Source organism: Myxocyprinus asiaticus, chromosome 37, assembly GCF_019703515.2.
Source record: "Myxocyprinus asiaticus isolate MX2 ecotype Aquarium Trade chromosome 37, UBuf_Myxa_2, whole genome shotgun sequence".
NCBI classification, from domain to species: domain Eukaryota; kingdom Metazoa; phylum Chordata; class Actinopteri; order Cypriniformes; family Catostomidae; genus Myxocyprinus; species Myxocyprinus asiaticus.
The window spans coordinates 900927-922751 of NC_059380.1; the positions used below are offsets into that span (position 1 = coordinate 900927).

Here is a 21825-nt window from a genome sequence, read left to right on the forward strand (position 1 = left end):
AGAGAGAGATGGATGGAGCTGTGTGTGCATGTCGATGTGTTTGTGTCTGTCGGGGACCGCTGAAAAGCAAACCGGACCTGTCTGTATGTTGAATGTTATGGCTGAAAAGTCCTATTGTGTGACACTGAAAAGTGTATATGTGTAAATAAAGTCTCACATGGATTGTCAAGCCTCCATTACCATCATTGAATCATTACACTGGTGCCGAAACCCGGGAAGGAGGAAGGATGTGCCATCAAGGAGTCCTCGCCGCTGACTGAGGATTGCGATGCCGAGGGAGTGCTCGATCCAGTGGCGCTGGAGCTCTGCGTCAACCGGCAACCGAAAGGGATGGCTGAGGGGTCCAGTGCCATCGGCTGGGTTCGCAGACAGAAGCATGACAGCGAGCTGGGGGTCAGTCAACGGCATATCCGGGGCCGGCAAGCTCATCTCTCTCTCCTCTCTCTCTCTATTCTCTCCCTCCCCCTCTCCCTCATCTTGTTCCCACTCCCAGGCACGTGCGGGTCAGATCCGGAGACCATCACGATGCATTAACGCTCCCTCCCTAGAAATGTGGGGGGAGTATGTCACAGGCCGGAGAATTCCCTGACCTGAGTTTGGCGATGGGGGTATGTGGCGAGTAGGGCGTGGCCGGGCGGTGTCTGGGCAGAGTGAGGCCGGGAAGGTAAGTGGTGAATGAGCTCCATCTGTGTGCCACACCAGTCTCGCATTCCAGTGAGGGGCGGCGGGAGTATTTGAGGAGAGGAGACAGCAGCAGATGAGAGAGAGAGATGCATGGAGCTGTGTGTGTGTGTCGATGTGTTTGTGTCTGTCGGGGACTGCTGAAAAGCAAACCGGACCTGTCTGTGTGTTGAATGTTATAGCTGAAAAGCCCTATTGTGTGACACTGAAAAGTGTATATGTGTAATTAAAGTCTCACGTGGACTGTCAAGCCGGTCCCAGCTTCATCCTTTGCCATCATTGAATCATTACATTTACATACATTAAGTTAACTGTGCCTTTAAGCAGCTTGGAAAATTCCAGAAAATGATGCCGAGCCTTTAAACAAGCTTGACATCATGGGAATATTACAGAGCTGAAATATTCTTCTAAAAATCTTCATTTGTGTTCTACTGAAGAAAGAAAGTCAAACACATCTGGGATGGCATGAGGGTGAGTAAATCATGAGAGAATTGTCATTTTTGGGTGAACTATCCCTTTAATCATGTTAATTAAACATATGAATGCAACTAATGCTGTTTCTGTGTGTGGCTTTTTTTTTTTTTTTACTTAAATTTCCCAGCCCTAAAACATAAATTATATTAATATTAGTACTAAATGGATATTTCACATTCTAGATGCTGATTGGTCAACACAGCGTTTCAGTTGTCCTAAGATACACAAAATAATACCAGCTATGCTGTGATACACCTGTTCACCACAGTCCAACTATTAAAACTGACGTGTGTCATTTCTGTGTCATCAAATGGAATAGCTCAAATAATCACTGTTTACAAAACAGATTCCACAAAACTTCAGTCTTCCATTGGTTGTACAAACAGAGAGTCCCGCCCAAAACTCATGCCATTGGTCAAGTCAGTGCTGCTGTGTCGGGCTGGATGAGACACTCAAACAATCAGAGCAATGTACACTTTTATGTGAAATCACTATAAATGGTTTACTTATAGTTGACTTTGCATATTAAGCTAGGATACGAGAAAAAAAAAAAATGAACATTGTAAAATGACATACATACTTTAACCTCGGGTAAGTTGTCAGGGAACTACTATTCTAACCAAACCTTTTTGTCAGCTGAACACCTGGTTGGGAAACTTCCATTAATGAGATATTACTAAGGGTGACACTATCCACCGTGATGCAATACAAACCTGCAACCAACAAAATGTCATGCGTCGCTTTATTGTGTCAGGGGTTATCTGTGGATAAGTGGGTTAGAGGTTTGAGTTAGGACATAAATATAAACAGGGAAAACTGACTGTACGTGTACCTGGCAAACAGGAAGATGGGCAGTGGCTCCATTCACTAAAAGGTGTAATGACACAGTCAATCTTGCAAGGGACAGGACAAGAGCGGATGGAGTCCGGACGAGAGGACTCGGGACACCTGCAGTCGAGTCAGGACAGAGAGACAGAGCGATCGACACAATACACACACTCAATCTACAGTGAAGGGGTTTGTTTACTTGTTAGTTTCTTTACCTTTTTGGTACCACATGTCCATTCCCAGCTCTCCTGCAGGTGATTTGACGCATCTGTAGCCCTGTCCCACACATGGACTCGTTTCCCATCAGGGATGTGCTGTTACCCGGCATACAGGGCTCCCAGGGTGAGGTATGCCAGTAGTATACAGTGCACGGCTGCGTTCCACAGGGTCTCCACTGTTCCAGCTCAGGGGCCGGAGGACACGGCTTGCCCTCTACAAACAAAACATCAAAAAGTGTCTTGGGTTCATTTTTACATGAAAAAACTGTACAAAGCAAAGCCAAGCAAAACTGCTGAACATACATTTATTTATAACTCTGCAACTTTAATTTCTGCTGTACATTTAGAGACCGCAGCTAGCAACACAACACCAAAATCATGGGTGCAATTCTCAGGAAACACACATACTGATATAAGCAATACATTTGTATATTATACATTAAAATAATATCGTAAGGAGGGATGTCAAAAGTACCTGTTCTTACCAATAGTACAGTGAACCAACCCATTTTAGTACCAGCACACTGTTTGGCTGCTTTCAAATGCTCACACGTTTATTTGAGCGCATGCTCTGTTACTCTTTTCACACCTAATGCTGCTGATTGTCGCATCAGCGCCGGTGCTCGACCAAAGTGAAGAAGCGATCAGAAGATGTACAGATGCACTTGCCTTATTGAGAAACACTTGAAGGAATAGGCTAAAGAGTGTGTTTAATAGCAAATTACCTACTATTGTTGTGGTATCATAATTGGTATCGAGAATGGTGACATTTTACTGGTACTGGAACCGACGGCTGAACTTTTGGTATCGCGACAACAGTCCAAGTAATGTTAGACCTGACATGTCCATTGCAATTAAACACATATTTCAATATATTCATTTCATAAAAATTAAAATAATAAATACATAAATAAAATAAATATGACTAATTCTTAAAAAAATAATATTTCATCTATGTTATCTGCTCGGCATTGTTTTTAAATCCAAACAATAAATGATGCTTCTCTCTTTTTAAGTTTCAATTTATATTCTGAATGGCGGCATTTTACAAACCACGTTACGAACGAAACCCAAACACTTCTACCAGTTAACATACAGTATTTCTACATGTACATTGATTTGACCAGTAAATCACCCCTGCTTACCTTGAATACACCATATAGGTGTGTTTAGATTAAAGTGTCTGGCAAATGCAGACTTGATAATGTAAAGACACCGCATCTGAACACTGATTGAATATGACATTATAGATTGATGTAATTTCATGATTAATTCATGACAAGTGCAGTGTAACTCTCAAGCACATTAGCTGCGTATATTCAGCATATCAATGTATTGTACTGTATATGCATATTCAAAAATACCCATTATATATATATATAGTTTGTGTAATGTACATAATAATACTTTTAGTTACATAAGTCTGTGTGTGCATGTACGTATGTTTATGCAAAAGGGTCATGTGTTGGAGGGGTCACACAGAGGTCACTCATGTCCCTGATGAGTGTCACAAAGGAAGGATGTTTAATTGATAAGGAAAGACAGCTTCATGGGTCCAGCATAAAGGAAACATGACAGGACAAAGACTAATAAAACATCTTTTTAAAATGTGGAATTGAGAACTCAGAGTAAATCTAGTGTTTTAGAAAAGAGGCACAGAGAATAACGAAACTGAACGAATCTCAAAACAGGACCTTAAAGAAGCCCCAGGATACGAGGTGATGTTAAATTAACCGCTGTATCAAGGGAAAATATTTCCACCTCTTCGTTTTTCGGCAACAAATCCCTCACACATCTCTTCAAACATGTTTTCTCTTGTTTATTTATCTGAATGGACTCTTCCTAAAGGTAGTGCAGGGCATGATACAAAACATTAAATTCAGCACATTTCGGTCTGTTAACTACTTCCTAATTTTCTAATGACAATCTGTTAAGTATTATGAAATGTTCGTTAGAGTTCTACTCTATTATGATGTTCTATTATGTTGTATCTATCTTTTTATATTGCACTCTAAAAATGTTGGGTTATTTTTTCAACCTGAACGCAGGACTATGCCTGCTGGGTCATTTTATTGGGTTATTTTCTCAGTGTTGGGTAGTTTTGGGTTAGTGGCTGGGTCATCCTCATTGATGGTTGAAACAGTGCACCCCTCCCGTCACCTCAATGCAACAGCCCATCAGTTGAGTTACCTGTCGTGTTCCAACACACCGCTCAACGCAAGCGTCATGCGGAGCTGTGACCTACACGTGAAAAGCATTGGTGTGCACGCACAGTAAACACTGAAAACATGTTCAACATTCAGAGTAGAAAAAAATTCATTGCAGAATGTATTAAAGAGCAGTTGTTGAACATCCTGGGATGCTTGAGGTCAGTTTAAATGAAAGAAACTGAAGTCTGGGGGCCTGGGTATCTCAACAAGTAAAGAGGCTGACTATCACACCTGGAGTCGCAAGTCTGAATCCATGGCGTGCTGAGTGACTCCAGCCAGGTCTCCTAAGCAACCAAATTGGCCCGGTTGCTAGGGAGGGTAGGGTCACGTTGGGGTAACCTCCTTGTGGTCACTATAATGTGGTTCTCGCTCTCGGTGGGGCACGTGGTGAGTTGTGCGTGAATGCCGCGGAGAATAGCGTGAAGCCACCACACGCGCTACGTCTCCGCGGTAACGCGCTCAACAAGCCACGTGATAAGATGCGCGGATTGACGGTCTCAGACGCGGAGGCAACTGAGATTCGTCCTCCACCACCCGGATTGAGGCGAGTCACTACGCCACCACGAGGACTTAGAGCACACTGGGAATTGGGCATTCCAAATTGGAGAGAAAAGTGGAGAAAACGGGAGAAAACCAAAAACGCCTTATGTAATTAACAATAATTATAAATGTTTACTGTTCTACAAGCTCTTAATTAAAACTTTTGCAAAATGAGATTAAATGTTATTATTGCACATATTAATATTTTTCCAAAATAAAAGAAGTACCATGTTAACACATTTGCTTATAGTGTGGTTATATTTTATAATAGTTTTAATGCATGAAACAACCGGATATTGCTTTAATATTAAAAACATTAAGCCACTTAAGAGATAAGATGATAAATGATTCTTGTAAAAATGAACCAGCAATTGGGTTGAATAAATAACCCATTTTGCTGGGTTAAAATTAACAGTCCAACATGCTGGGTTAGATTAGCCCAACGTGTGTTCCAAATTTAAACAGCAGCTGGGCTAAAAACAACATAATTTGGCTTGTTTTTAACCCAGAATTTAGAAGTGTGGGGTGTATAAGATACTCGAAGATTTCTGCTTACAAAACTTCTTTTTAAGATGCATATTAATGTGAGTGTTGACATGACTGGTAAAAATATTGTTTTCCGATGCATCGCGATCTTCATTTGAATGATCTCGGTATCGATTCTTAAATCCCAAGATCGATCTTTTAATCATTGTGCAACCCTCCACTACAATGAGAGGAACCAAATTTCGAATTTTTGAATTTGAATTTCAAATTTGCAACCAAATTTCACGCTATGTGATTAAAGTGAATATGTCTGGCACAACATGATCACACGGGAAGTCGGCATGCTCTTTCCGAAAGTTCCGGTACCCTAGGATCGGCAACAGTATGCCGACTCACTGACATGCCCTATCTCCCATCGGACATATTTGGAACGGCTCAATAACAATGACTTTCCCTCGTGGCACGACTGGTAGCGCATTGCATCAGTTGCATGGGAGACCACAGTTCAATCCCCATTCAAACGAGGAAGTAATCACATTGGTATAAACAATCACGAGCATGATAACAAGGTTGCATTTTTATCCCTAACATTGCATTTTGCCTCTACTGATGTTTAAGGATAGATTTGGGTTTTGGTTGGGGAGTAGATTAAATAAAATAAACATTTCTCTTCACTGTTTTACACCCTGTTCAGCTGAGAACAATTCTTTTCACAACTGGCTTCTGGCGACCTCTCCTGGATATAAAAGGATGTCACACTTGTTTATATGCTCTGAAACAATTACCGCTTTAGCCTCTGGGGGCAGTGTTTTCAAATTCGGTCAACGTATACCGATTTCGGCTAAAGAAAAATCGGCACACACTTTCCGATTTTTAAGAGCGATCAGGCTGATTTGGCAACTGGCTGGTAAATGTTTATATTTCACTCAGAAGTAATTGTGTAGTTTACTCGTGAAGTGTTCAGCAGCGAGATGTTACACAGCGTGTTGAGAGTTAAAGTGGTTCCGTGTAATGTGTGTCCAAAGACGAGATCCATGCAACCCATTTGTCATTAATTAATGTTTCTTTTAAAACCCTTTCTGTTCCTTACACTCAGTTGTTGATCAAAAACAACTACATGCGCTCATTTAAAGTTGCTTTTTGTTAAAGAGACAGTACCCATTTTAGGGCGTGTTCAACAAATCAATGTAAACACTTGTAAATAGGACAAATTATGCAATTTAACAATAAATATGTAACAATAATAACATATTAAATATCTTATTTATTGATTGAATACATTTATTTGTTTGAATAGGGAAATCTGTATCAATACCCAGCCTTAATGACTGGGGAAAACATGGCACTATTTCCTTTACAAATTCTATTTATATATATCGCAGCTTGCAGGCTTTAAACGCAATTCAAATGCCTCTAAGCGTCATAAAAGAAAATGTGAGATAGCTGAAGCAACCAGATCATTCTGTGGTGCTTCTATGACACTTTTGGCTCACATGTGCATGCATCCAGTACTGGTGTCAAATCCGGGTCTTCCACGTTCAATGTCCAACACTCCATCAGTTAACTTATTTATGGCTAAATAAGCTTGTAAGTGTGTCTGATTATGTAATGCAAGTGTTAAAATGCATCCTCTTTGAAATCATGCGTTGAAGTAAATGTATTTCGATGTCATAAGATACGTGTAGCATTGTATGAGGAACAGAGTGAAAAATAAGTGTTTATGAAGTATTAATCTGGCTTTTTACTCATGATTTGAGTGAAAATCAATAAAACTCGTTGTTGTAGCGCTTCTAGTGTTCATTTCACCAAAAAACAACAGCCATATGTAGATCGAGGCACGTAAAACTCATTTTGCAAAAATAGTTATAACATGATTCTGTGAGACCAGGATGAGACCATGAAAAGAAACCCAGCGTGCATTTAAAATGGACACAACAGAACATTATATTGTGAAGTGCTGTACAGTTTCTAAGTCTTGAATTTAGGTTGGTATCAAAGTTTTACTCTGAGTGAACTCACGTGCTGCAGGAAGAGCCAGAACTGTCCGAGAGCGGTTCTGGTGTCCCTCCGAGTGTTTACTGGAGCAGGACTGAGAACAGGGAGACCAGGAGCCCCAGTCTGCCAGCACACAGTCCCCGGCGCAGGGCCTCTCACACGGCTGCTGGGCTGGAGGAGGGTCTCCTGGGCATCGTTCACTAGGCACTGGCTCACCTGTAAGGCAAAGATAACCGGAATAGATTTTGACTGAATGCAAAGATATCAGATATTATCCTGATCGCTTTCCTTCTTGAACAGTGTCATTTTGTTCCCCAGTAAATGAGCATATTCAATTAACATCTCAATCCAATTCAACTCACCACCAAGGAACAAAATGAAAACATTGAAATAAATATCAGGGCTTGTTCTCCGTTTCCTCTTATCTTACACTACAGAGCTGTAAAACATTAACAATCACGCCCAACAATACGCTTTCTCTAATTAAAGAAGAAAAATATGCAAATAAGAAGTCTAATAGCATTCTGATTGCTTTATTCTCTCCTCAAAGACCATGATTGGGCAACATTACGGCATTTTTTTAAATTAACAGAGCGCTTGAAAATAATTATCTGCTAATGAACTCTGAGGTAAAATACCATTGGTAAATCTCACTCAGTTCAGTTTAGAAAAAAACCCTGTAGTGTTCATAAATGCTTGTTTGATGTGTAAAAACACACTGAAGTCAATCCTATGTGGGCACATCCATGTTAAAGAGTTTTTTATTATTTATTTTTTCAACTAAGGTCCACTTATCAAGTTAGTTAAGTTTTTTTGTGTGTACAAAAAGTAATATTTTAGTTTTGTTTTTTTTTATCCTCTCTCCGGCTCTAACAATTAAATGGTCCGTTATTTGCTGCTGTGCCTAGCTGGGTTAGCTGGTTAAAACTTAAAATCTTTATTAACCCTCATGCACTGTTTGGTCATTTTTGACCGAAATCAATTTTGTTTCTTCATTAAAACAGGTTTCGTTTATCTGACGGGTACGAGACAAAGTGACTTTACGTCCATTTGATATCTGAACACACAAATAAATTGTTGTTGATTCGATCAGTCTGTGATAAAAAAATTAATAAAAAAAAAGTTACACTTGTACTGTTCCCGGTCAAAAGTGACCGCCATAGGAAATGAATGGGAAACACTAAAAATCAGAGATTTCTTTTTCATTATTTATTATATAAAATCTAAAAAACAGCCATAAAGCAGAAAAATCACACACAAACATGAAGGGGTGAGACTACCAAACATTAAGAGTGCAAAACACACACACACACACACACACATGTTGGTTTAGCTATCATTATGAGGACTCTCCATAGACATAATGATTTTATACTGTACGAACTATAGATCTATCCCCTAACCCTAACCCTACCCCTAAACACAGACATGCACACACACACACACTCACACACACACATGTTGGTGCAGCTATCATTATGAGGACTCTCCATAGACATAATGATTTTTATACTGTACAAACTATAGATTCTATCCCCTAACCCTAACCCTACCCCTAAACCTAACCCTCACAAAAAACTTTCTGCATTTTTACATTTTCAATAAAACATCGTTTAGTATGTTTTTTAAGCGATTTGAATTATGGGGACACTAGAAATGTCCTCATAAACCACATTTATAACATAATAAACATTTTTAAAAAATTACACGTTTATTGTTTCCGGTCACTTTTGACCGGAAACAACTGAAACGTGATTTAATGATGAAACAGTGCATCAGGGTTAAAGTGAGATTATTAATCATAATTTATTTTAATTCATAAATATTTATATTTAAAATTATTCTATTATTTATCAGTGGTGGTGGCGTAATGGGCTAAAGCACATAACTGGTAATCTGGTTCGGTTGCTGGTTCGATCCCCACAGCCACCACCATTGTGTCCTTGAGCAAGGCACTTAACTCCAGGTTGCTCCAGGGGGATTGTCCCTGTAATAAGGGCACTGTAAGTCGCTTTGGATAAAAGCATCTGCCGAATGCATAAATGTGAATGTATTGTTCCTGAGAATTCAGTTCTTGAACTCATTTAACTTGCCAAGACCATCTTTAATGTAAACAGGGCCTATTTTCTGCAATGTACTGTATCCAAGCAGTTGCCAGGATTTTTTTCTCTTTCAAGTCCAAATGCAGGAATTCAATGCTTGCTGTGTACTCCTCCTGCTTTCTTGCCTGGGTTATGCACAAAATTGCCCCCACATATTATCATTCTTTTTTCTAGTATTTAGGAATAATAGCATCTATCCTGCTGTCTCTGTATTACCTAACTGTGACAGGACAAGCCTAGTTACCGATCAACCAACAGGAATCATTGACAACAATCATTGTTCAAAAACAATCCTGCAGAAGACCTTTTTATTTGTGAGATTAGAATGAAGAGACACGGACTACAGATGCACAAGCACAGAATCAGCTGGTAGAAGATGTTCTTTAGGTTATTTGTGAGATGAAAGAAAGCACATAAAAGCACAGTAATATCCCTAACAGCACTAGACAGACTTTCTGCTGAGAATCAGCAATCGTGCTGCAATAGTTCATTTCTTACATTACATCTCAGATGCAGGAAGAGACAAATTTCTTCAATTGATATTCAGCCCTAAATATCAATCTCTCAGAATCATATTCTTTGCCTAAGATCTAAATGTGCGAATGGAGCACATTTAGAAAGCAACCATCTCTTGTGAAGATGCACTGCTCTTCATATGTATTTTTATGAGTCCTGTAATCACCTTCCTGTCTGTTGTTTTATAAGGGTTTATTTCATTTTCTTTCTACAGTGGCAGACAGGGAGATTTTATTTACCTATATGTATCGTAAAATGAACCCATTTCCCAGAGTGATTATCTACCTAGTGTGCTGAAAAAGTGTGTTATAGTGGACCAGAACTGCAGAACTGTTTACAGACAGTTGAACTCAACAGCGATGTATCAGACTTGTAATCAGATCACAGAAACTGAAACTTAACCATCAGACCATGCTATTACTTTTCTAAGAATGGCTGAAAAAATCCCATAGACTTGCAATGAAGGAGGGACCCAAATCATATCTTGAGACCAGAATATCACAGAGACTTGAACACCCTAGCAACTATATAAAACCCTCTCAGAGCACCTTAGCAACCCCAAAGCAATGTCCTAGCAACGACCCACTGTGGCAAGTTTCGCACAATTTTTTGGTAATCAATATTATGCCACAAATGTCGATTGAGCTTAAGTTGCATTGAACCAGGAATTTAGCTTTTGTAAAGAACATTCCATGAGGCCAAGGGCGGGGCCAGAAGGGTGGCACGGGGTGGCAGCCACCACCCTAAAAATGAGCTTATCCACCCCACTTGCCACCCCAACTCGGACCCCGCTCGCGTCCTGGAGATGGTGCGAACATCTTAACTGTCGCGCATGGTCCATAACAGCGTTCCACCTCAGTGGACAAATAATGCTGATGGACAACACAGGTGAAGCCATGTGTCAAGGCTGAGTGACATTTGGACAGTAGCATGACAGCGAACTTGACAGTCTCCTTGACACTGATGTCTCTGTGCATTTGTGTGTGTATATTGTGACATTGTAAGATGTCTGGTCTTATCTCACATCCATCTCAATGAGAAGCAGTTAATAGACATCCCACATGCCCACCGGGGGGAGAGAAGAGAGCTGAGAGGAGATTAAAAGAAATGACGGTTTGCTTATGGGAGTAAAAATACCAGATCTCTCTTTGCTTTGAGGTAAGCAAAAGGTTGGATGTAATTAGAAGGTTGGAGTTAAGATTGAAGATTCCAGACATGTATGTTTTTCTTTTTTCCCCCTGAAACACAGAGCTTAAAAAATGACAATTTAAGCACCATGACAGTGGTCCACATGACTTGTGCACTATATTCTAAAACCGATACGATAACTTTGTATGAGGAATCGACCCAAATTTAACTGAAAATCTTTCCTTACACCATAGCTCTTAAATCTCATTCGTTCTCGTGCATTCAAATAAATTCAAATATGGTGCATCAAACATCAATAGTCCTCTCGCGATCGTCATTGACATGAGTGACTTGGAATATAGGGTTCAAGTTGTATTATTCACTTTTATGATACTTTCATGGTTTTGGAGCTCGACTGCCCCTGTCCGCTATATGGAAAACAGCAGCCAGGGCATTTTGGAAAATAACTCCTTTTTTGTTTCACGAAAAATAGAAAGTCATACAGGTTTGGAATGATGAGGGTGAGTAAATAATCTTTTCATCTTTGAGTGAACTATTCGAGTGAGCCATATACCTGTGACAGAGAAACACTCCACAGTCTGTTCCTGCGTTCCAGGACCACAGGATCCATTGAGAGGGGCACATGACCCCTGTGATGTCACTCGCCACAGGGCACAGATGGGGTCGTCACAGATCATGGCTTCAGTGATGTGAGGGCAACTGTCAGACTCCATCCAAGACTCTTCAATAATTGAACGAGTTCTTATCCTGAAACCTGAAAATCAGTGATCACACATACAGAATAACCATCAGCGATCCGCTCAAGTGCTCGAACACAAAAGGAGATGTTACAATATTGCCTCAGTTGTTGTGCATGGTTCCATACAGTGAAAGTGAATGGTGACTGAGGCTGTCCAGCCTGATCTCGTTATTATTATACATACCTATTTGTACGTTAATATAATGGCTTTTGTACGTTTGGATAGACGCTAAAATGTACAATATATATATATTTACGAATCCATTGCAAATATATTTGAGAACACACGAATCCATTATAAATGCATTTGTATAAATAATGTAATATATAGCCTATTTAAACTAAATAAATATATTTGTGCATTTTACTGGTTTATAGATACAGTATTTTAGATACCTTAACCCAACCCCTGAACATTTTTTTAAGCATATAAAAATACGTAACAGGCAGATGTTACGTATTTACGTATAAACACTATAAACAGGACAAGTGTTTTGTTGCAATATATTAATTTATACATATTTTACAGCTGCTAATCCCACCCTACTCCTAAACCTAATAATAACCATTTCTTATCCATATAAAAGTATAACAGGCAGAAAAATGTAACTACAATAATTTATTCATAACAATTGCAAAATTCAGTACAAAAGTAGTCCAAAAGTCCATTTGAGTCTATTCCTCACACAAAACTATCTAAAGATTTGGATTATAGCGAACAAATAAAATGGACTACATTTATGGTACTTACTGTATGTGTGTGTGTGTGTGTGTGTGTGTGTGTGTGTGTGTGTGTGTGTGTTTGTTTTTTGTGGCATATTTTTAAAACTCTTTTTGTGTCTCATGGCAAAAAAAATAAATAAATAAATAAATAAGATAAATGCTTAATGAATGATCTGTTCAGGTTAAGGTGATAAAGTCCGGAACTTGGAACGACATGAGGTTGAGTAAATGATGACACAATTAAAATTTTTAGGTGAACTATCCCTTTAACTTGGCAATGTAAAGACGCCTTAAGAATTTAATGTATATAGTGTAGTTGTTTTGTGGGGTATTGTAACATTTAAACAAGAGGAATCCGCAGGAAAAAAAAACACAAAAAAAAAACATGTAGAATGCATTAATTTGATGACTCACACTCAATGCCACTCAGCAGATACTGTTTTCATATTCTGCCAAAATAAGCAGCGTATCTCTCCCAAAATATCATGCAGAAATATAAAAAAATGGAATGTGGGAAAAGGACAAGACAGCAGAATAAAGAGAGGTTTCAGGATGAGCATAAATAAAAGAGGAATACAGCTGACACTTCACTGAGTGGGCCGCACCACAGCTCAGGGTCACAAACATGCCCCCCAGTTACACTACTGAGAGGGGAAACCAAGGACAGCGGGCGTGTGTCACATTTCGATTTGGATGAGTGTGATGTGGTTTTATGGGATGTTTTAGTCTCTCACCTCTCCTCCCTTGAGGTTCTAAGCAGTTGTCATGGAGACAAGGTCCCCAGGGTGACCAGGGTGTGAGGGGACAATGCTTCCGGCAGGGGACGAAGCAAGACTGAGCCAAAGACGGTAACGGTGCCGTGCACAAGTTCCTCCCAACAGGCCTATTGACTAATGACAAAAATACAGTTTGAGAGACAGAGCTAGAAAAACAGAGAACGGCCTGTCCTAAAAAGTTATACTGTTTATATTTCCAGAACTGTACGACAGCATCTAATAGAAGCTTGCTCAAAAATAAATGCATTTCAAAATCCGCCTTCTCAGTGGGTGGCCACAGATTACCATTTAAATAAAAAAAACAGAAACGATGAGTAAACTAAATCCCCCTTAGCGCTCTACAGAGAGTCTCAATATCCTATGAAGGATTAAATCAAAATGAAAGCAATCTTTCCAAGAAACTTTTTTCAATGGGTGTGCCAATGATTAAAAAAAAAAAAAAGACCCATTTGAGTTTTTCATGTTTGTTTATTTAATGTGACATGGCTAATTATTGAGTTACCTTGCTGTCTACTGCCTACATAAGTGAGAACCTCATATCCTGTCTACACCGGACGCGTCGAAATGAATGTTTTAAATGACGTGCACATAGCACGGACCAATCAGCTGTGAGCTCGAGAAGACTGTCTCCTATCTTATTGGCTTTCAAAGTAAATCCACTGGCATACATTTTATTTATAGTATAAAATGTACTTATTATATAATTATTATTGCAATGTTATTGTTGTATAATGCCGCATTGCTTTTGACTAGACATGACACGCTGCTTGTGTATGTTGAAGACAGAGTGTCATAAGCAGTGCTGGGTGTGATCTAATTACAAGTAATTAATTATTATGATCAAATTACTTTTTAGTACAAAAGTAGTGTAATGCATTACATTTTAAATTCTTGTAATCCGATTACAGTCACTGCCTTTCAATTAAGTTAATTACCTTTCAGCACAGTTCTTGGGTTATACATTTTTGTGTGTGTAAAATACCAATGAATTGGTATTTTTCCACCTGTTGTCATAGAGTGATTTTTGATGTCACTGCAAAAGAGGCTGTTGGAAGAAGTTGGAGGGGGTAAAATGTTTGGATTTGGTATGATTTTTTGACCACTTTGTTATGTTGAATATATTTTTATTTTGTCTGAAGAGCAATTTGAATTTAGAAATATTTTTGGTAAAAAAAAAAAACATCGTGTTTCAATACATGTATTTATTTTTCTAAATAAAAATCAGCCGGTAGAAGTGAAGTGGGTTCCAATACATTCACTGCTAATACAAGCCATGATTTGTGTGTCACTTGATCAATATGATTAATAATACTTACATTCTCTATAATTAAATGGAGCATACATCCATATCCCGAACTACATTTTCCATACGTATAAAAGGAACGTGTCACTGTCATACAAATATTCAAAAAGACGCAGTTAGTGCGCAAAAGAACGTAAGTCCATATTCTATTCTTCTAATTAATTGCATACAGTCCATTTACACTACCAACTTCTTATGAATGTGCTGTCGCTGGTGTTTGACAGGGAATGGACTATATAATAGGATGCAGGTGGTGCAATAACTGGTGAAGAACCAGAGAAGAATTAAATTGCACTTGATCCAGCCCATTAGCGCTTTGCACGTGTGATTTTGCCAAACTTCAAGACCATGTCCACTGGCTTTGCGCTTACGACTTAAAAGCATAGTGCTGCACTTAGAGCTAGGTCTCTTAAAATAGGGCCCGTATGTACGTCTCTTTGTCTTGTTCTGTGATAGCTAAAGGGTGTGCTCCCCCTAACTAGTCACTGTAAGGGAGAAACGCGTGATGTTGAGTGTAAGGCTTGCGTGCGATAATGAACAAGGAAATATAGACATTATTTTGAATACGTTGAGTGGAAAAACTTTTAAGTGAAAAATGCTTTTAGAAAGTAATTTAGAAGTAATCAGTAATGTGATTACTTTTCCGATGAAGTAATCAGTGAAGTCAATAATCTGATAACAATTGTAGAGAAGTAATCGGTCATTTGTAGTGGATTACTTTTTGAGTAACTCACTCAATACTGGTCATAAGTGACTAATAAGTGAACACTACATAGGCAGCAAGTCAGTGCGCCACTCGTGAAGAGCAAAGGAGACTTGGATTGCAGTGGATTTTAACAAAGTTTGATGTTGGCCAAAACGAGGTATCTTAGAAAGTTGCATAATGTTGCCGCCTATCTTTTAAAATAGACTTCACGTCAGAAGCGTGCCTACGATGCCTTAAAGTGCTGTCTAGCTCACTAGGTTTTGGCATACAGCTCTAAAGTGTAGTCTCACCCTTAAAATCATTACTTGATACAGCAGCAAAACTGTACCTACATTTGGATAATAGAACATCTTTATTGTCTGCAAATGTATTCTCAGTCCACTCTGCAGGATGTTGATTTAATGTTGCTTTTTCATTCGAATCTTAATTTTGGTTGAGATTGAAATTTAATTGTTAAATTGAAATTTTATGTCAAGTGTTAAATTGAAGTCAAATCAGATTCTACATTGATTCAATGACTTGACATTTATTTTTCGTTGAAATTTCAATATTGTTTCAATATTGAGGATGCAAAAGTGATGTAGAGTCAACATCAGACTGTAAAGTTAATTCAGTGCCACTAACATTGATGCATCAACATTGACTTAACATTGTTTTAATGCTTGTTTGTTATCTGATTCACATTCAGTTCTGTTTATAATTATTACCAGAACTCTTACAAACAGTACTGTGGTGGTACAGTGGCTCATAGATGGTATTAGGTGGTAATACCATGGTACTTAATGATTAACAGACTCATATAAAATGGTATTTATTTATATGGTCCTACCATGGTACATGTCCAAAAAAAAAAAAAACCCAAAAAAACCATGCTAATAGCATGTTCCTTGCTTGTAAGAGAAACATACATTAGTTCACTGTATCCATCATCTCGGTGGTCTTACTATGGGATGGAGCTGTGTTGTCATGGATCCTGACACAATATGCTTCTCGGGTCTGGATCCCACCACCGCACAGGACACTAGTATTGCTATGGCGATGGTCCTGCTGACTCAAAAGGGGGGTCACCTGACATGGATTCCAGTCAGTCACTCTCCACTCATACCTGAATTCCCAGCCAATTCAGATGATTAAGATTACTTAATGAATTACTTTAGTAACACCTCTTTCAGTGAATCTTTTTCAAATCAACAAATTAATTTTGAAACGCACTCAACCTTAATGCATTCAAAATAAAACATTTGGAACTCTGGATGAAGAATTCCACCAAGACAGCCTCCTCACCTTGAGCAAAGTGGCAGCTTATCTTCCAAAATATTACAGCTTGTTTTTTCCTGCAAGGTGGGGCATGGCTCCCCTCCACCAATGGCTGTTCTCTGCAGGACGCGGCTCCTGCTTCGGAAGCCAGGTGATTGGCCAGATGTTCGGCAGGTCTTTGAGCAAGGACTCCATGGTGACCAATCAGACACCGTGCAGTTTCTGGGCATCACACATGACCGAAAGTTTACCGGGCTGTTGTCATGGTCGCAAAGGCTGAAAATGAGAAGGTGAGAATTGTAGTGCTGTAAAAAAGTCGATATTTTGTGGGCATCTGCTACTCGTTTACTGCAACATGTCTCTCTTCTAATACCTGCATTGCTTTGCTTGTCAAATTCTCCTGTATAGTTGTTTTGAACAAGCAGATTATAGCAAAATATAACTAATATAAAAAGTTCAAAGATTATATGTGAAAAAATTACACTCACAGTATTGCTTAGTTTGTTTTAAAGGGTTTCATGTTTGTTGCCTTCTCTAATAAAAGTTTTCATCTTTCTCTTCAAAAGATGTTGGCAAGCATTTAGCCTCTGGCTAGCTTGACGAAAAAGGAACAAGAAGAATATAATATTTTTCAAGCTGTCTAAGAACTCTCCAAGGCTTTAGTATTGCAGGTGATTCTCGCTGAATACATTGGCAAACAAAATGAGGCAAAGCAAACTCTGAAATCCTGTGGGAGAAACGGGCTCATCCGTGGGTGTTGAATTTCTTCAAAATGTATAGTCTGGCTCAATACAAATGTGGAAAAGTTTGCAAACTGCAAAGGAAATCTTGTAATCTCATGTGAAAATGATGTTCATTTACTGTGCAGCATGTAATCGACGGTTCAAATAAACACATGCACTATTGATGCATGCTGCATAGACAACAAAGCACTGATTGCAAAGCTGGCTCGTCTGATCATTGAATTGACATTGAACACTGAATTAGTGGACCACAAATAGAGATTAAATACCATTTATCTTTACATAAATTAACAATGAAATAGAATGAAAGACATGCTAATTTAGTTACTCATTATGAAGCTATAAGTTATAAAGCACCATCCAAACAAAGATAATTATTGGGATGAGTTTGATGTGCAAATGGGAAACATTGTTAATGAGATCAGACTTACCAAGCTCAGTTGGGATATAAAGTTAATTCAGATTTTAAGATTTAGGCATTTCAATTTCATAGTAACATTTTGTGGTTTTTAAATAAATTAAATTAATAAAACTTATTTTACTTTGTTAAACATTCCTCAAATCAATGTGATGGAATTTTGTTTTGAAATTGAAATGTGTAAATTATTTTAAATGTGTGTGTGTGTGTGTGTGTGTGTGTGTGTGTGTGTGTGTGTGTGTGTGTGTATATATATATATATATATATATATATATATATATATATATATATATATATATATTATTTTATTTTTGTGTGTAACACCAAATAAAGTGATGTTGATGTCCATAAAATAAAAATAAATGTATGTTCTCGGCTGTAAACAGCATTGTAAACAAAACACTACCTGATTGGTGGACGGATGGATTAAATAATTAATTTATTCACAGAATGGAGGCCCACCTGAGCATGGCATTCTTCCCATCACTCCTTGTACACCGAAGTTGCCGTGTTTGGTAGCCAATGGTGATTTCCCACTGTGCCTTGTGGCCTATTTTGTCATCATAGTGATAGTGATTTTTGTGGTGAACACTGTCAGTGTGGCGTTTGATCGTGTACAAAGCTTTATTCCCGTCAAGGCCAAAACTAAAGTCAATCGTTGTCTTTCCAACAGGCGCTGTCCCTTTAAGTCTGCAAGAGCTCCAGGGCCCCACCCACAAACTGTAACTGTACTCCTGCTGGTCAGAGGGACAGAGAGCGGGATGGGCGTTGTCATGGTTACAGGGGCGTGTCTGGGTGAGGCTGGGACAGTCTGCTCCTCCATAAAGGGGCGTGGCCAGCACATGCCTGATGCGCTGATGGAGGGCCGAGCCACAGGTGCGACTGCAGGCCGACCAATGGGAAAAGGTGGAGACGACGCAGTCGATCGGGCAGGGCAACAAACACGCCTGCTCTCGCTCCGGTGGTGGAGAAAACGCTTCACACACGTGCGGCCTGACCGCGCTGCCATTTGAACGCTTCATGCACGCCACATCTCGGCTTTGTACTCCACGCTGAGCGGTCACACATCGATAGGCTGGAGGCAGAGGAGTCGGGCTGCAGGGACCCCAAGGAGACGAGCGCCATTCAAACAGATTCTTCTGCCACTCGCACATCTTCACACATGCTTGCTGCTGTGCAGGCCGCTCAGATGGAAAGCAATTGGACTGATGTGTGCTCCAGCCTTCAGAGTGGATACACCATATCAATCGACTCTGGAGCCCGATTGAACCACAGTCACTGGCCACGCATTCACCCCATACACCTACAGGAAAAGAAAGAGATAGAGAGACACAAACAAATGAGTTCTTATCAGAATCAGAATAAGCTTTATTGAAAAGTATGCTTATACTTACAAGGAATTTGTCTTGGTGACAGAAGCTTCAAGTGCACAAACAATACAACAAGACAGATATAATAAAAAAAATAGAATAAAAATAAAAAGCAAATAGAAAATATATATAGAAATATATACTGTATATATACGTATGTACAAATACAAATCTGTTATATACAGACAGTACAAGGGAATGTATGGCAGAAGAGGTAGGATATGTTGGATAAATATAAATAGACTAAACTGTGTATTGCACATAATTATAGCTCAATGGGGCAGTTTTAACTGTTCATGAGATGGATAGCCTGAGGGAAAAATATTTCTTGTGCCTGACGGTTCTGGTGCTCAGTGTTCTGTAGCGCCGGCCAGAAGGCAACAGTTCAAAGAGGTAGTGGGCTGGGTGGGTGGGGTCCAGAGTGATTTTTCCAGCTTTTCTCCTGGAAAAGACAGCCAGCTGTTTGTAGAGCCGAGGAGGGCAGGGCTGGGCTGGAATGACGCAAGCCCGATTCCCAATCAGCCTGTTGGGGCACACGAGGGATAAAGGCGGCCGGGGACGACAGTTCGAGAGAGAGAGAATTACAGGCAGCTGTACTGTGTGTGTTTATGGTTGTGTGTTTTTGTTTAAATTGTTTATTAAACTATTATTTAAGTTGTCAAGCCGGTTCTCGCCGCCTCCTTTCCACTGAACCCCCTTACACTGTTCAACCTCCCTTCTGTATGCAAACTTATCATCATCCTGGATGAGGCCGATGACAGTGGTGTCGTCTGCAAACTTCAGGAGCTTGACAGAGGGGTCATTGACAGTCATTTTTGTACAGGGAGAAGAGTAGTGGGGAGAGCACACATCCCTGGGGGGCACCAGTGCTGATTGTACAGGTGCTGGAAGTGAATTTTCCCAGTCTCACTGACTGCTGCCTATCTGTCAGAAAGCTGGTGATCCACTGACAGATAGAGATGGGAACAGAGAGTTGGTTTAATTTAGTCTGGAGAATAGCTGAGATGATGGTGTTGAAAGCTGAACTGAAGTCCACGAAAAGGATCCTTGCATATGTCCCTGGTCTGTCCAGATGTTGCAGGATATGATGCAATCCCATGTTGACTGCATCGTCCACAGACCTGTTTGCTCGATAAGCAAATTGAAGGGGATCTAGAAAGGGTCCAGTGATGTTCTTCAAGTGGGCCAACACCAGCCTCTCAAATGACTTCAAGACCACAGACGTCAGAGCGACGGGTCTGTAGTCATTAAGTCCTGTGATTTTGGGTTTCTTTGGGACAGGGATGATGGTGGAGCGTTTGAAACAGCAGGGAACTTCACAGTGTTCCAGTGATGTGTTGAAGATCTGTGTGAAGATGGGGGCCAGCTGGTTGGTACAAGATTTTAGACAAGAGGGTGAAACACCATCTACGCCCTGTGCTTTCCTTGTCTTTTGTTTCCGGAATACCCGGCACAAATCTTCTTCACAGATCTTAAGTGCTGGTTGAGTAGTAGGAGGGGGGAGGAGGGTGGTTGCAGGAGGTGTAAATGTTTGTGTGCTGTGACGGTCGGAGCGGGTGTGGGGTATGAGACTGGGATTTTCAAATCAACAGTAGGTCAAGGTCAAGGTCAATTTATTTATAGAGCACATTTAAAAACAGCAAGTGTATACCAAAGTGCTGTACATGGGCAAATAAAACAATGAATTAAGGGGAAATAAAAAACATGATTGACATTAAAAACAATAAACAATACAATATACATTCATAAAAAAGCCAAAGAATATAGAAACATCTTCAGATGTGATTTAAAAATGTGAAGCGTAAGTGCGGGGCTAATGTCCAGAGGTATGTTATTCCATAGTCTAGGGCCGAATATGGAGAAGGCATGATCCCCTTTAAACTTCAAGTGTGGTGTATGCAGGAGAAGTTTATCAGAGGATCTGAGAGTCCTGGAGGATTGTTGATGACTAAGGAGTTCTGAGAGATAAGATGGGGCTAAACAATTAATAGCTTTAAAAACAAAGAACAAAATCTTAAAATGAATCCTGTATTGGACTGGTAACCAGTGAAGAGATGCTAGAACAGTCAGCAACTGCAAGCGATTCAGAGTAACTGCAAGCGATTCAGAGATGAATGACTAAGACCCATATACAGTGCATTAAAACAGTCAAGTCTGGACGAGATGAAGGCATGAATAACTATCACCAAGTCCTTAAATGAGAGCAATGGTTTTAATTTGGCAATCAACCTGAGTTTGAAAAAGCTGCCCTTCACCACAGCAATTATTTGTTTTTAAAAATGTAGAGCCTTGTCAAAGATCACTTCCAAGTTTTAGAAAAGGGGTGAACATTTAATGACAGGGTCGCTAGATTGCTAGTGATATCAGAGACAGCACTAGGGAGGCCAAACACAACAATTTCAATCTTGCTCTCATTTAGCTGGAGAAAGTTTCTTGCTGTCCAGCATTTAAAATCCTCAAAGCATTTAAAAATGTCAGTATATGAATCATCAGAACTAAGTGGTACATACAGCTGTGTATCATCGATATAACAATAATACAAAATCTTATATTTCCTAAATATTTTACCCAGGGGAGGCATATATAAAGA

The 21825-nt window shown here is 39.5% G+C and overlaps 1 protein-coding gene across 3 annotated transcripts in view; it reads right to left on the reverse strand.

Moving 5' to 3' along the window:
- LOC127428083 (thrombospondin type-1 domain-containing protein 7B-like) overlaps positions 1–21825 on the reverse strand; it is an 82239-nt gene that overhangs the window by 26804 nt on the left and 33610 nt on the right. For all 3 annotated transcript variants that reach the window (XR_007895023.1, XM_051676147.1, XM_051676148.1), the window contains exons 3-10: positions 18328–19168; positions 16731–16979; positions 16391–16551; positions 13396–13551; positions 11753–11953; positions 7457–7648; positions 2199–2415; positions 1988–2103 (exon numbers count right to left, since the gene is read on the reverse strand). Coding sequence is in view for 2 of the 3 variants with exons in the window: in XM_051676147.1 (XP_051532107.1) it covers positions 1988–2103; positions 2199–2415; positions 7457–7648; positions 11753–11953; positions 13396–13551; positions 16391–16551; positions 16731–16979; positions 18328–19168 (2133 nt within the window). In the remaining variant the exon portion in view is untranslated. The remainder of the gene's footprint in view (positions 1–1987; positions 2104–2198; positions 2416–7456; positions 7649–11752; positions 11954–13395; positions 13552–16390; positions 16552–16730; positions 16980–18327; positions 19169–21825) is intronic.